Here is a 16,864-nt window from a genome sequence, read left to right on the forward strand (position 1 = left end):
AGCAGTTCAAACTAGCTCTACCTTGAGCAGCTATAACAATAAACTGCTGCTGATGCATTGACTCATCAGTATTAACAATGTACTTTGTTAAAGTTATGTAACATCAGTCACAGCCTGATTTTCTGCTAAATGAGTACTTTTATTTGAGTATTTAAGTAGGATTTTTACTGATAATTAAGTATTTTTACATTGTGGTATTGGTACTTTTACTTAAATAAAGGATCTGAGTATTTCTTTCACCACTGCATAATTTTCAGGAGATGCATTAGGCTACTGTACAACACACAAGTAATGAGGACAACAACCACCATGATGTTGTTTCTGAAAACCTTCTATTACTACAGTCAGGGACATTATCCATTATGTAGCCTATGTAAGTATGTTACTTTGTTTATTAAATTAATTGTTATTTATTTCTATTTATTTACACTATAACGATAAATAATAACAGTGTGTTCGTCACTGCCATGAAGTGCAGGTGCAGTCTACAAATGTATGTATCTATAGGTGGAATAGAGTAGCCCATGAGTGTAGAGCTTGATAAATTGCCCATTAAGTAAAAAGAAATTGCAATATTGAAATGCCGGTGATATGTTTGAGGTAGTTTACCATTGCTAAGTTTGTCGACCAGAGAGGACTGACAAGTTAATTTTTGTTTGTAAAATATCAGTACATAATTTGGTCACAATTCTTTAATAACCAAATTTATTGGATCCTTGTCAAATGTGTTTATAGGAGTTATGTGTTCATGTTTTGAAAAAAAAAAAGCAATTCTGGCTGATGTATCATTATGAAACTTTTTATCAGCGTCAAAAATCCAATATGCGTCAGGCTTTTCTATCAGTTGGTGTGTCTGATGAAGTAAAAAAGAGAAAGTATGATCTCAGAGCTCATGATGAGGATCCACAAAGCACGTGAGCTGGTATGTGAGATGAAAGGGAAACTTCCATCACCTCTCCAACCAGGATCCCTGCATGAGAAAAAACTTTTCTGTTGTTCCACAATCAGGACAGAATTTGCTTTGCTCCTCCTGAAACTTGACAGTCTTTGTGTTATGAGGACTTTAAAATTTCGTCTTGAATAGCTGGTTACTCAGATTGTGATCACTAGTAAGAATGCACATGGACCTGGTTCTCATCCCACCAATGAATCTTTATTGCAATTCCAAATATAAATTATCTTGGTAAACATACCACAAATCCATTCAACTCCCACAATACATTTAAAAAACCCAAAACTTGTGAAAGTAAGGTGTGTGCTGCCATTGCACAGGCAGTTGATCTCCTGATCTGACTGGCTGTTGTTTAATTAGCTAATTAAACTCCTACTTCACTGAAAAGTTCCTTATGTGCTTCAATGTGTGTTGAAGTTTCCGCATCACATCTGTGTAAGTTGCATATTAGACTGAATGATTAGTTGTGATGTCACATATGCCCATAGGTACACACCTCAAAGTCAGATTTAAAGGATAGCTTTTGTTTTTTTTCTAGTCTGTCTCAATAAAATACTGATGTGCCATAATGTACATGGAAATGGGTCTTATTCACAGTAATAAATCCCACTCTCCATACTGACCCTGAAGCGCAGAGCGCCACTACACTGTAATGGTGCAGACACACCAAATCCAGCGACAAAACATGTGGACGCACGCAGCATGAGCAGAGAGAAACTTTCCTCCTTCCCTTCACTACTCAACAAGAGGTCAAAGGTCACGGGGGCTTGTACACAGTCTTGTTAAGTGGTCATACAAGCTGATAATCTTTGCAATCACTTGATTAACAATAGCACAGCTGTGATTTGATGTGTAGAGAAATTTATTTACAGAACAATATAACTCATGGTCAGATGGATCTTCATCAATGCGCTGCTTCCTCCTCCTCCTCATCAGAGAATTGCATTTGGTAACGAGGGGCAGCGTACTCGGCCATGTCGGGGAATCCGTGCACCACGCAGCAGCTCAGAGCACTGCGAGAGATCTCCATGTCACGGACAGCAGACCACTCACCAGCTTCGACATCGTAGCACTCAACGTCAAAGGTGGTGGTGAAGCCGTTGAAGCCCCCGACCACAAAGAGGCGGTCGTCGATCACTGCGATGCCAAAGTTACTGCGTGTGCCCAGCATGGATGGCACAGAGTGCCAGGTGTTGGTGTGAGGGTTGTAGGCCTCAGCAGTGCGCAGACGGCTGGTTCCATTGAAACCACCAACCTTATACATAAAAGATGAAATGTGAAGACGAGACTGCTTCTACTATTTTTCTGTCTGTTTGTGTTTTATACTCCACACCTTGAGACAAACGGCACCTGACCTCAACGTGTGCCTGAGTTTCAATAGATTAAGTGATCTACTCTGTAGGGTAAAGCATAGGAGGCAACTGATAATATTTTTGAGTAAAACTGTTGATATTTTCTGACAATATGTTTTTAAATGTGACAACTTTTCTACCAGAATATTACAAGAATTTCTGTTTTGCACAAGATTTTATTCAAAGCACCAAGTCTCACAAGAGACAACATGTAGACGATAAGATACTGAAACTGTCAATTGAAACTCAGACAAAAAAGGTCTTATGAGGTTTTAAAGACACACTGCATCTATTCTGTTCATTACTGTATTTAGAGCTGCTACTAACAATTATTCTCATTATTTATTAGTCTGCTTATTATTTTTTTAATTCATCATTTGGTCTATAAAATAGTGAATAACATTTCAGAAGCTGGAAAAGTGAATATTCATAATTTTTGCTTAAACAATAATGACTTGAATGATGACTCCATTATAAAAATTGTTGCCCATTTATATTCAATTCATTGACTAATCGTTTCATCTTTAATTGTATTACATTATCAGTACATTACTGCCTTTAATGTGAAAGTTTTTAGGGACATCATATCCGAGGTGTGCTATATAATATTGGCAAACTAAAATATCAGATTTACAGTAGTCCTATTTGAAACTCTGCTAAGTACATCTTCAGCACCTCTGTGTTAGAGTGTTCAGTTTGCTTACTGCAAAGACTCGGTCTGCGTAGGTGATGACCCCAATTCCACTGCGTCTGCTGCCCATGGAGGAGATGACTGTCCACTCGTCGGTCTCTGGGTTGTAACATTCAGCTGTGGACAGGCACTCGTTCCCATTGAAGCCACCACAAATGTACACCTGAAGTGAATTAAAGAGGTAATAAGTAAACTTTTGTAGACTTCAACTGAAGACATGTACTGTAAAACATTAACTTGGTATCTGGTAAAATCTGTTTTCTACTGTAAACACCATTGATAGACTTTTTAAAGGAAACATCTCGTGAACTGGTAATACTGCATTTTGAAATACTTATTACACTGAGGGATAATGCTGCTTGGGCATTTGTTTTGTAATGACAGTCATTTGCTGGTTGCTCCATCTACCATTTAAATAATCTAGTTAAATTTGTCCACGTCAACGTCCTGTGTTTCTTTAGAGATGTGCAACCTCTGTGCCCTCGCTGCCCCAACATAGAGTTGTTATTCTCAGCTGCTCACCTTGTTGTGGAGGGTTGTGCAACTGGCGTCACTCCTCTTCTCGTGCATGGGTGCAATTACAGTCCACTGGTTGGTGTTGGGCTGATAGCGCTCAGCAGTTTCGAGTCGATCATGTCCATCAAAACCTCCCATGGCGTAAATGCACCCGTCCATCACAGTAACACTGACATAGCAGCGGCTGGAATGCATCGGTGCCACCTCCTGCCAGGTTTGCATGCTCAGATCGAACTTATGCACATTGCTGAACTGTTCGACACTGTCAAAGCCGCCGACACAGTAAACTGATCCATTGAGGAAAGCAGCACCATGGTAGGCCCTTGGACCCTCCTCATTGTTAGTTACATTGACCCAGCGGTCAGCACGGACATCATACGCCTCAATGCCATTGGTGGGATTGCCACCACTCCAGCCTCCAATGGCCAACAGGATGGCAGGAGGCAGACGTGGACGGGCCAAAGGGTTAAAGAAAACAGAGTCAGAGAAAATTTTTGTTCTGAGGTCGAGCATGGCCTGCATGGTCTTGAGGAGAATCGGTCGACACTCTTCACTGGCCTTCACCACTTCGTTGTTGCTCACATTGTCTGTGATATATGCTGGACTCATTAAAGCCAGCCTGACCTGCACAGAGACATGAAGGAAGAAGTTGAAATTAGATTGTGTAAAACAGAACCTGACTGATACATCAGCATCACTCATATTACCAGCTGATTTTATCTTGAAGTATTGTATCAGCATATACACTGGCCTTTAAAGGTGCAGTGTGTATAATTTAGTGGCATCTAGCGGAACGGACTTGGCAGAAATGGAATATAACATTCATAAATACTTTGTAATTAGTGTATAATCACCTGAAAATAAGTATCCGTTGTATTTTCATTAGCTTAGAGTGAGCCCTTTATATCTACATAGTGAGTGGGTCCTCTTCCACAGAGCCTGCCTTGTTGCACCGCCATGTTTCTACAGTAGCCCAGAACGGACAAACCATACACTGGCTCTAAAGAGGGCCTTTCGCATTGGGGAGGGGTATTTAGTTGGCAATCTGTGACCTCACCACTAGATGCCACTAAATCCTACACACTGGTCCTTTAAGAGACCTCTGGCGCTCTCAAACTTCAAAAGAAGTTTGATAAATAGTTTTTATTCTTAAGTTTGTGAGCAGGAGTGAAAGGGAAGGATTGTTATTTTTATCTTTCACTTAAATCCAAATTTTTACTTTTAGTAGTTTGATAAATAAGGGCACGTGAATGATTGTGATCACACTTGGAAGTGTAAATGTATATTTATGTCTTGTGTATCTGAATGTATCTATGTTTCATGTTAGCAGACACCATCCTACGATATGTACATATGATTTTATATATGAAGGTGTTAGTATTTATCTTATTTAGCAAGGGATTGTGAGCAAAGCCCCATTGGCGAAAGATACCCCCAAGATATGTTTTTAAGACATCTAAAAATCCTCTGCTTGGAATAATAATTAGTGACATGGTTTTTCAATAATAAAAAAGTTCATAACATCGCTAAAAAGCCTTAAAATTATGTTCAAATTACATGAAAAATCCACAATCTATGCATATGCAAATATTTTTCATTTCAAAAGTTTAACTGCTGGATACAAGATGTCTCCTACTTCACTGTAAAACCTATTCTCAGTGTATTTAAGCTGGAGGCTTCAAGTTTCCATATTGTGTAAACTGCATACTGGACCACGCTCTGAGCTGCTTGTGATGTCACAAACACTAGCAGGCCTACCCCTTCAAATCAGATTTTCAATGACCACAGAAAAACTTTCGACTTTGAGCAGACAAATGTAAAAACAGTCTTGTGGCGTCAAATTCTGCACTTACATCATTCTGAACGGTGAAGCTCAAACATCCACGTTAAGTAACAATAAGCAAAATACATTTTTAACTGGAGGGGGTATTTAAAAAAAAAACATTAGAGTAAAAAAGAGAAATAGGGGCCCTGGTCTCTGTTTTGAGTTTGTCCTCTCGTCCAAACATCCGGCCTTGATTTAATATCACGTGTTCTCAGACTTTTCTAAGGTAGTCTTGAGTACAGTCCTGATAATTTGTTCATGAGCACACCATTAGCTGGATGTAAAAAATGCAAATCAAAAGTAAATGTAGTTGTGGTTGAGAAATTATTCATCCTTCACTTACATTAGACAAAAGCAGAGAGATGTAATCTGTGCGTTCTTCAGGCGCATATGCAATCCAGTGGAGGATAGCCTCAAACACCATCTTCTCCTGCTTTACATTGAGCAGGTCATTCTCAATGATTTTAACAAGTTCCTCCACAGAGAGCTGCAGGAAGTCTTCTGAGGTGGCAACAACCTCCTCAAAGTGATATAGTGTGAAGAGGAAGGCCTTGTGTTTCATTTCGGGGTAGTAATAGACGTCTGTGAACCACCAGATGCCGATGCAGTTCTCTGGGGTCAGATGATCCTCCAGGAAGTCACAGCATGCCTGTGTGATGCCCGTTACATTGAACCGATCTGCTGCTATAAAAAGTTCTTGTACATTCTCGTTGGTCACAGAAACAGAGTTATTGTAGGCAAACTCGATGATGATCTTCATCATGTCAGGCGTCACATTGTGAATTTCAAAAACCCGACTGTCCGGACTCGACCAGTGAGTGAAGAGAGCTCTGTGGGTCAGAAACAAGACAAAAACAAGGGACTGAAAATATCAGCACTTTTTACAGTTACACTTCACAAAATAATAACATAAATATACATATCATTATTCTCATTATAAATTCTGCAGAATCTCTGTGATAGCCAACTCACCTGAAGTACGAACTGCAATTACAGAGGATGATTTTGTGCGCTTGAAATTCTTCGTTGTCCACTCTGATCAACGCATCGCAAAGCTGTTGTTCCAGACGGAGCTCATTATACACCGAGCTGATCTCACTCATCTTTGCTTTTTAGTTTGAGAACTTGTACTCTTTGTATTTGTATTTTGTGTTTCTCAGTGAGTTTCTCTTGTTGTGTGAGACTTGTGCTCTCTCAGAACACAGATCATGACGGACTTCTAGAACGGACCGTCATTGTGTCATAAACAGCAACATCACAATGACTTATTCTCTTGTTATGACTGTTTACACAAAATAGTAATTAAAAAATACATTCATAAGGCTGCGAAAGTGCTGTGACACGATGTGGAAAAGGTTTAAAGTTTCAGAACTACTCACAAAAAAAATCCAAAAGCATCAAGACGTCCCTGAAAGGTTTTGCTTAGGAAACCAAATACCAAATATTAAATGAGCAGAGTCTATTGCCCTGGACGAAGCCTCAAATTAGTTGACTTTAAAGAATACGTTCACAATTTTTCAAGACTGTCTTAAAACAGTCGTCAGGTGTCCATATGAACACTGAAAGCGGTTTTCCTCGCTGTAATCATTCCTCCTTTTCATAAAAGATCCCCTTCAAATGTGCTTTTAATGTAAGTGATGGTGGACAAAATCCACAAGCCTCATTTTGTGTAAAAGTGTATTTCAAAGTTAAGCTAATACAAAGCTAATATAAGACTTCAGCCAACCAAATTAATCAAATAAGGTGGATATCTTCCAAGTTAATGTGTTTTTATTAGAAGATTCCTGCTGTGTTTCCCTGTTGAGCTGTGGGAGGATACTAATGAAAAGGTTGAAACTAAGATATCCACTTGCCATTACTAATTTGGATGGCTGAAGCATCATATTAGCCTCAGATAAACTTTGACATACATTTTTTACACAGAATGAGGACTGTAGATATTCCCATCATTCACAGTGAAAGCTGAATATGAAGGGATCTTACAATGGGCCAGTATGAACAGGAGAAATGATTACAGCAAGCAAAAGCTCTTTAAATGTTCATCTGGGTACCTCGGGACAGCTTAAACTTGGAAAATTGTGAACATAGCCTTTAATGTCAAGTTTGGAGGTTAAATTGAGAATAGACATACAGTACTGTGCAAAGGTTTTGGTGCTAAGAGTAAAGTGAGGATGCTCACAAAAATAATGCTATAAATTGTTTTTCTTTATCAATTAAATTCATACAAAGTTCAGTAAAGAGAAAAAACCTTAATCAAATCAAAATTTGCTGGGACCAAGCTTTTCCTTTCAAATAGTGCCAGTTCTCAGTGTACCTGCACACAGTTTTTCAAGATACTTGGCAGGTGGGTTGTTCCAAGCATTTTGGAGAATTTGCCACAGATCTTCTGTGGATTTAAGACGTCTCATTTCTTCTTTCTCTTCATGTTAATCCCAGACTGACTCCATGATGTTGAGATTAGGGCTCTGTTGGGGCCATACCATCTGTTGCAGGACTCCTTGTTCTTCTTGTCACTGAAAATAGTTCTTCATGTCTCTGGCTGTATGTTTGGGGGTTGTTGCCATGCTGCAGAATGAATTTGGAACCGTTCAGACACCTCTCTGATGGTATTGCGTTATGGATATGAATATAAACCTCTAAAGTGCCTAGAACTTTTACACAGCACTGTATATTAAGGCAACACCCCCACCTTGTTAAGTAGCCTGAGCAACACAGGCCTTAGTATAGTCTTGTATCGTATATGACCTGAATCGTTCTATTTTCAGTCAAAAAACCTACAAGCAACACATTTAACAGTGTGGGTTTCTGTTGTGTGTGTGTGTGTGTTCTATAAGTTTATTTATCTTGCAATGACTTAATACGAGAGCACAGATTTGTTCAAATGGTTCCAGTTTATTGGCATCCACTGAATCACTTTCATTACAGAAAACACTACCCCTACTGGTAGAGTCCTGCTAGTACAGTACGATTCTGCAGAGAGAAACGCCGTACCGTACCACACAGCAAGTAGGTAAGAAAATATCTAACTAATATCTAACATGTGAAGCACACCGGGGTCAAAATGTTGCTGAAATCCTTCCTGGTGTACAACGGTTGTATTGGACATATTTTGTATGCATTGTTAAGTTTACCACTGAATTACATTTGAATCGAAACTGCACCAAATAACGGATCACGATTTCTACACTCTGTTCTTTTTCTTTATAATGTAACATCCAAACCAACAGAAACTTTCTCTGATATTAGGGGTCAAAAACAGGCCCGAATACCTATTATGGGTCCCTGTCAGTGACTGTAATGAAAACATTTACATCCTTTGGTTTAACAAACACTGCTGAAGTTGCTGCGATTCACATTTTAACCTGTTGTTTGAAACATTTTTTTGGTCACAGTCGGCCAGGAGACACCAAACAATCAAGAGTTTTCTGAAAGGATTTGCAGCAGCATTTCTCGCCTGAGCCTGTTGCATCAGCAGGAAGTTACAGCTACTGTAACACCGTCTGCTCTTTAACTGTAGAAAACACTCATCTCACCAGCAGCAGGAGCTGCGATCGGCTTCTGAAAGCTTTAATAAAATGAGTAGTTTGTCTAGGTAAACATCTGTGACCTTTTATCATCAAACATAATCGATGAAGATTTCTCTCTGTATACAAATAACTGAAAATCAAATACAAGCTAAACAAATGGTCCATGTTATTCTGGCCTTCACAGATGATGTTCACAAAATCATCACAAACTTGTACCTAAACTTATTTGGGGAACAACTCTCTCTTCCTGACCTTAATATCTAAATTTAAAAATAAAAATACTTGAGAAAGGGACTGCAGTGGTGAATCTGCTGTTATTTCTTTTAGTAAAATATTTAATCGTTGGATGTCTACACACAAGTAGGGCTGAGCAATATGTATTCATTATTATTTATCATTTTAATCATGCCAGGGGGGGTTTAACATTGTAGATCATTTATACACAATTTTCTTAAAAACTTGAGAATGCAGCTGAGAATAAATGACAGCTCCAGTCCATTTCACATTACCATCTAATGAAATGAATGTGATATATATAACTATATCAGAGAAAGGTCTTCTTCTGACCTATTTATCTTTACACTTCTTGACATCCATATTGCCCAACCCTACACACACTAAAACCTTAAGATATTTAACACTTTTCTTCTGTTTTATCTCCTTTGTTGCCCTCTCAGAACATATATTTTTGAGTTTTGGGGTTTCATAATTTTTTTAAACAAGTAAGCCACAAGTAAGGCCAGACAGTTTCTTGAAAAGCAAACTTTGTTTTTTTCAAACTACCAGTATTTGTTCTCAAAACCTTGTCTAGTACACACTTGTGAACATAATTAGCCTTATCCTATTTCAAGCATAAACGTCCAAATTAAAGCATGAAAACAAACAAGCTTAGACGTACGGGTGCTTTATAAATGAGAATGAACAAATGCTAAACGGGGTGTGAAAACAAAGGCTTGTGGAACACAAATCCTGTTTAATCACCATCTTGTCAAGTGTTACTAAAATGAGTGTGTTATGTCACAGCTGTCGACCAATGAGCAACTCATCATGAAACAACCACGAAACAACGTACACTGAACCCGATCTGAACTGTATACCTACATCAAATACACCTACATGTATCAAATCAACAACTGAAGGCCGACTGAAACTAATGAATGATACATTCTCTTCACAGTGTAGTCACAACCAATCTGAGAATTGGGAGAGCAAACCTTTGCTCGCTGCATTCAAAATATACCACACAGAAAGACACATGACACGTCCTGACAACCAACATTTCTGTCTGTCTAAACTTTGTCTCTTTAACCCCGCCACCTCCTCCTAAATCACTGACATTTCCAGCGTAAAAAAAAAAATTAAAACTAAAAGGAAACTAACTCGTTCCAAGCTGGTGGAGTGGAATCCTTGACGGTCGAGCGGGAAAAATTCAGGCTGACAGAGTCTCTGTTCTCTGTAGAGCGTTTCACCAAACCTTCCTTCTAATGTCCCTTCCCCCCTCTTGTCCTGCAGGTTTGGAGTTAGCAGGTGTGCTGGCTACTCTGCTGGGGAGAGGTTTGACCACGTGTGCCTCCTTGCTGGAAATATTTTGTGAATCAAACATGGGGCTGGGTTTGGGTAGGGCGGGGCACGGGGGAGTAGTTTGTCCGAGCAAAGACCTCTCAGTCGGTGGAGAAGAGGTCTCCGGCCGAGGGGAGCGGGGCCAGACCCCCGGTCACGTTGGGCAGGAGGGAGAGGTCAGGGAGACTCTGGATGTGCGACTTGAGCTCTTTCCTCACCTGGGTCACCCTCGCTAGTTTCTGTTTATATTCCTGCAGAGAAGAATCAAGAAAACACAGCACAGTATGAGCTGAGAGAATATCACTCACTCGTGAATAACAGTTATCACAAGGTTGTAAACTGGCTTAAGACTAAAACTACAAAAATAGTGAATATGTTACTATGGGAAAACTTAAAATCAGGTTGGCTGTTCAACTTTCTTTCCATTGTTTCCTTGTCCTCCATGCTAAAGCTAGCTCAGCCAAGCTGCAGTCTGAGCCAAAATAGTTACAATAAGGCAAAAGCTGTTGGATTTATGGTTTATAATGACAAGTGTTGAGAAATTGTGATGTGTGTTTAAGTACAAGCTCTGGACTGTACTTTCCATTGTGCATCATGTACTATAGATCTCAACTGGGATCATCACATGGACAGTTAATTAAAAACATTTTAAGTGCCTTTTCTGGATGTGAAGATGTTCTCTTATCTGATTTAACACTTATCAATAAGTGATTGAAAACACTCAGATCTCTAGTGTGTTGTCAATAAGCTGTTGACTGTTGTGTTTGTGCATGCGCCGCCTTGCCTCTAGTTTCTTCTCTCTCTCCGTGAGCGCCTCCTTCTGGCTGCTGATGTATTCAGTCAGCATGCGAGCCAGCTGCCTCCGGTCCTCCAACTCTGCGGCCAGTCGACCGTTGTACTCCGCCAGCAGCAAACAGGCTTCATCCACCGTCTTCGACAGCTTGTCTGCTGCCTCTTTGTCTAGATTGGGACCAAAGTGGGTAATAACGGTTACAGAATGACGTTTCTTTGAAGAGGTTATTACTGTACAAAGCAGTAAACTTAGGACATGTTAATCTCTTTGAAAAACTTTTTTTTTACTGTACTTTCACTAAAATCCTTTATTCTACTGTAATTGTGCCTTGATTTAATATATTTTGTTTTATTTTAAAAGGAGCATATTTTTGTATCATGTAGAGTTATTGCTGTAAAGTGATTGCTAGTAACACCTGATTTTAACAACTGGTAGTTTAGGCAACACCTGTAACTTAACTTCATACCTCCTGTATAATTGTTTACATTTTACTTTCAACATTATTGCATTTGCTTTATATTTGTTTCCTCAGCTAAATTACTTTTGTTCTTGTCACAACATCTTTCATCTCATTGTAAATCCATCAGACAAAACTTCAACACAAACCCTGGAAAATTCAACAGACAGTCCCACTATGATACAGAAACCAAGACAGCTATGAGGAATTTTCAATTACAACGAATACATTTCAGAAGCATGTTTCAAAAATGAGGAAAAAATGAAAATAGTGCAAATCCATGCTAAAAAAAAAATCTAAAAGACATTCCAAGTGAAGTAATTTCTGATCGAGCTAAGCTGTAAAGTCGTACCAGTGATTTTCTCCAGCAGAGAAACATCCTGGACTTCCTGCGGCAGCGAGGCGATCTTCTGACGAACAGCAGCGTCACCCGATGCAGCGTTCTCCAAGTCCTGCAGGGCCTTCACCAGCTCTTCTGTCTGAACGTGTGTTTAAAGGGAATAGAGGGAGCAAGTTAAAAGGAGAAGCCATGTCACAGAGTAAACAAAGTAAAGTGGAGGAATATAAAAGAGGTACAAAGGTGAGAAACGAGAGCAGGAAGAAGAGAGACAGCAGTGCAAGAAGAAAAAAAAAATGCAAGAGAAACAAGCATCATCTTTACATTAACTAGGATGGATTTTATTCCTGCATTTTCTTCTGTTGAAGCAAAGTGTTGGCCTCCTACCAGCTGAGTTGCGGTGGCGTCTGTGTTGCGAGGGGAGTTGTGGCTCCTGTAGTCGTCGTCCTCATCGTCTTCATCTTCCTGGATCTTCTGATAGCTTCGTTTGACAGCCTTCTTCTCTTCTTCAGAATTAAGTTTAGAACCACAGAACAGTAAAACACTCATGTGAAACCAAATTAGGTAGTTAATTATCTCTGACAGGCGTAATATTAGCCTCATACTTTTTGTGCACATTTATGACCGTGTGCTCAAAGATTTCTCGTGGTTGCAACGATTCACAATTTTTTAAAAACGTATTTTATAACGTGATTCCTTATGAACCTACAGTAACCTGACATCCATAGTAGAGTTTGGTCTCATCTTGAACCAGAGCATCTGCAGATTAATTTCATACCCGATACGTTATGATCCACTAAAGTTGACATGATACAAGATGAATAAACCCCTGTTTTTTTTAGCTTTGCTGCCATCTTGACTGTAAGGGAGCTGGGAGGGACAACTGGATGAGATTCAACTCGTCTTTGTTTAGAGGGGAGAATGAGGGGTTTTATTTTGTGTGGTGTTTTCCAACAAAAAGTTATAAATAAATAACGATGTTTAAATTGAGAAGTTTGGACTTATCGTCCAATTTATTGTTTCCTTATTAAGCTCATACAGTCAGGTGAAGCCAGGACGCTCGGTTACATTACCATTACACTATTCTATGCATCTTAAAGAAATCTGAGACTTTGCATACATCTATATAAGAAAACTTACACTATACGATACAAAATAAACTAGTTGTAGTTTGATGTATTTAATTTGCTAAAGATAAGCAGCTCTTTAGTTTCCTTGCAGTGTGCTTAATAAGGACCAATAACGACTGCAGACAGCTTTGACTTGTGATTGGTTAAAATGTTCAGTTTTTTCCATCATGTTTCATTTTTGTATTTGAAGAAGAAAGTTTTTCAGTAAACAGTTGAAACAAAGAACATGGACTACAGAGGTTTACTGAAGCATGTGTCAACCATCTGCTTTCACTCGCTTAAATGGGTATCTTCAAGAAATAGACGGAGCCACACTTATACCACCAGTGATACTAAGTCTTGTTTTAACTATCAATACTAGCATCAATAGAAGCTTCTCTCTCACATTAGATCACATTCACATGAACAGACTTGTTTAGTGCCACATTTTCTGCTTCTCTGCTGCTGTTGTGTGTTTGCACGCAGAAAGCGCCTCATTATTTCAAAACATTCACGAAATAAACGTTATTTGACAGAATATGTGCCACGTTTTAACATGCATGTGCTTAAGTAACTAACAGTGAATTGTAATAAGAAATGTTTAATGTTTGGCAGAAATTCTGTGGTAATTAAAATATATTCAGAAGTAGCCTATTGATGATGCATTCACCTCATAAATCAGGATACACTGCTCTCCCCTACATATTACTCTTTATACTTATGTGTAGGTGTTACAAAGAGATCATCTAACCTGAAGGTCTGGGGCTGTTGGAGTCTTCGATGGCCAGCTTGAGTTGCTGAATGAAGTCGCCTCTGTAGAGACTCCTCTCCTTCCAGATGTTCAGCAGTCTCTCCATGTGCTTTTTACAGTTCTCATCTGCATCACTGCAGGCAGGAAAGAGGACAGAAGAGTCCAGTAGAAGAACAGCGAGGAGTAAAGAACAGTTCAGCAGAAAAAATGATTAAATACATTTCTCAACACAGCTTATATAAACTATATTTGAACCAGTTGAATGAAACATCTGTTAATTACCCCATTATCTCTTGTATATTTTTCACTGTTAATATTCTTGACATAAAAGGCTTCACTTGGAGCTGAAAAAGTCGGCCCCGTTTTAGTTTGAGAAAACTATAAATGCTAAGTCAACATGTGTTTTGGTGGTCCAGCTTTGATAGAAAACCGGAAATGAAAAAGAAATACAACAAACTTCAGCTGTTAGAGACAGTTTATATCAAGAACTATATTTAAATACTGAACTTCCCAAAAACCTTCAGGCTGTGAGCGTTCCACCTATCTACACACACACACACACACACACACACACACACACACACACACACACACACACACACACACACACACACACACACACACACACACACACACACACACACACACACACACACACACACACACACACACACACAGAGCGTCTGAAAGCATACAGTGGTCAGGTCACATCTACCTGGCAACATGAGAGCAGGCGTCGACGAGAACAGACTCAAAGTCTTTGGTGAACTCTGGTCCTTTCTTCTTGCTGTTCTGGATGACATCGTTGGCCAGATAGAGAAACGTCAGCTTCCTGGTGCTTTTAGCTGGAGGACATATGAATGTGATATTTCAAGATTAACAGAAAAAGATCAGCTCTCACACTAACACCTTCTAAATTATTTTGCAATTAAATGTAATTTACTCTGTTATAAACATACGTGTCTACTTCAGTAACTTATTTCCCAGTAAGGTTCGTCTTTGTAGCGACGGAAACAGTGGACTGATTTTTAGAAGAACTCATGTCTCTTCACTTAAAGAGCAGCAGGTTTTCCAGGTGTCCTGCATTCTGGACTATCCTGGTTCAAAACCTCTCAAACATCTTGTTCAGTGATTCAAATAGAACAAAGTTTAATAAAATGGTGATTCAGTCTGAAGGGTTATTTTGGTCTGTTCTGTGCTTCCGTCTGTGGTCTCTCTGCGTCTTGTTCAACAGATTTCACCCTGTGTGAATGTTGAATGTCAGAACAAAATGGTGAGTCTAAAAATAAGCCGCAGCTCTTTGATTCTGACGGACATAAAAACCTTTTACTGCTGATGTGTTAGATAACGTCTATTAAACGCCACTGCAGCTTGTGGAGAACTACAATATGACAACATGATGTCTAGGTACGTTTAATTATCTGCAGGAAGAAGAACAAACCAGCAACGGGACACATCATCTGTCTTTACTATGTTTTCATGGTGCATTTCCTTACTCCATACGGAATAGTTTCAGTCATAATAGTTTTGCATCCTCATTTTCTTTTTAATCATGTAAAAAATACCAAATATTTGCTGATCACAGCTTCTCACATGTTGAGATCTGATTGCTTGATTTTCTCAATTTCAAGTCCTTGTAAACTGAAAACTTTTTGCGGGTTAATGGAAAGATAAAATTATCAATTTGAGGACTTTATTCTAAACTCTTCTAACTCATGAAATTGTGCATTTCTGGCCATCTGAATTAGTGCTGGGTAACATAGATATTATATCGATATCATGATATGAGACCAGATATCGTCTTAGATTCTGGATATCGTAATATCGTAATATGACGTAAGTGTCAAGTGATGTACTTTTCTGAACTTGCCAGACTGTTCCAGCTGTTCTACTATTTGTCTTTACCCACTTAGTCATTATATCCACATTACTGATGATTATTTATCAAAAATCTCATTGTGTAAATATTTTGTGAAAGTACCAACAGTTATCCCTACCATACTGTCACCATATCAATATCGATAGAGGTATTTGGTCAAAAGTATAATGATATGTTGTCCATATCGCCCAGTCCTAATCTGAAAAGCCTGTCTTATCACATTCAGGTTAGAAAACAGCATCTTGAATCAGAGACAACATCAGTAACTCTGTTGTCCTCTAAATGTCATATTGTTGACTCTCTTCTCATCTCTGTAGTTTTAACGTTATCAGTCTCGTGTTTTACTACCCAAACATTGCAACATATATGTGTGTACTTTGCAGGAACAGTCTTACAGTACCTTTCTTCAGCTCTCTGTGCCACACTTTGACGATGAGGCCGGAGTGTTTGCGGTGGTGGATGATCCACAGAGACAGAGTCTGGACGCTCTGCTGAGAGCTGCTCAGCTCCGACAGCTTCTTCTCCAGGGCGGACTCAGAGAAAGACGACATGTCTGTGTATGTGTCTGTGTGTGTATATGTGTGTTTCTGACCTGCTCCAAAGCGACTGAGCTTCGAGCTAGAGTGAAGAAACTCGCACTGTCATCAAAACTGAAGTTGTGTCGCTAACTTACAGACATGCTCCTCCTCACCTACTGCTTCTACCGTCGTGTTGGCTCTTCACAAGCCCGAGATTATTGACCTAAATATCCTGAGTAACTCACAAACCTGCAGGTTGTGCGCTCCGTTTATCAGCAGCTACTCCTTTACTGTCTCAAGTGTTTGTTTACAGCCGCAGCTAACGTTAGCCAGCCGAGCTAAGCAGCCATCTGCAGCCTGCAGCTGCGAGCTAACCTTCGCTTCAACCCGAGTTTAAATAAACAAAGCTTCGCTAATATTCGTGCAGAATGAGGATTCACTGCGCCAACAGGTCCAACAAAACTGCTAAAGAGTGACGGCGGAAGAAACTCACAGTTTGTCTTTGCTTTGCCTGAACTAATCACGTTTATGTTTTTCGAAAAAATGGCAGCTTGCACTTTCACCTCATCTCGACATGTGCGTCGCACTGTAGTGACG

General features: G+C 39.4%; 2 protein-coding genes across 2 annotated transcripts; both read right to left on the bottom strand.

Moving 5' to 3' along the window:
* Window positions 1-655: 655 nt before the first annotated feature.
* On the bottom strand, window positions 656-7,075 carry LOC137184269 (kelch-like protein 10). Its single transcript, XM_067591749.1, has 5 exons — window positions 6,309-7,075; window positions 5,680-6,166; window positions 3,518-4,135; window positions 3,009-3,158; window positions 656-2,207 (listed from the first exon to the last, which is right to left on the bottom strand). Exons 1-5 carry the CDS (start codon window positions 6,437-6,439, stop codon window positions 1,857-1,859), a joined length of 1,737 nt encoding a protein of 578 aa, XP_067447850.1. The 5' UTR covers window positions 6,440-7,075; the 3' UTR covers window positions 656-1,856.
* Window positions 7,076-8,208: 1,133 nt separating this feature from the next.
* rprd1b (regulation of nuclear pre-mRNA domain containing 1B) lies at window positions 8,209-16,864 on the bottom strand. Its single transcript, XM_067591751.1, has 7 exons — window positions 16,150-16,864; window positions 14,586-14,715; window positions 13,871-14,004; window positions 12,398-12,516; window positions 12,026-12,152; window positions 11,208-11,383; window positions 8,209-10,674 (listed from the first exon to the last, which is right to left on the bottom strand). The coding sequence occupies exons 1-7, from the start codon at window positions 16,298-16,300 to the stop codon at window positions 10,525-10,527; spliced, it is 987 nt and encodes a 328-aa protein (XP_067447852.1). The 5' UTR covers window positions 16,301-16,864; the 3' UTR covers window positions 8,209-10,524.

This window comes from Thunnus thynnus, chromosome 6 (assembly GCF_963924715.1).
Source record: "Thunnus thynnus chromosome 6, fThuThy2.1, whole genome shotgun sequence".
In the NCBI taxonomy this organism is placed as follows: domain Eukaryota; kingdom Metazoa; phylum Chordata; class Actinopteri; order Scombriformes; family Scombridae; genus Thunnus; species Thunnus thynnus.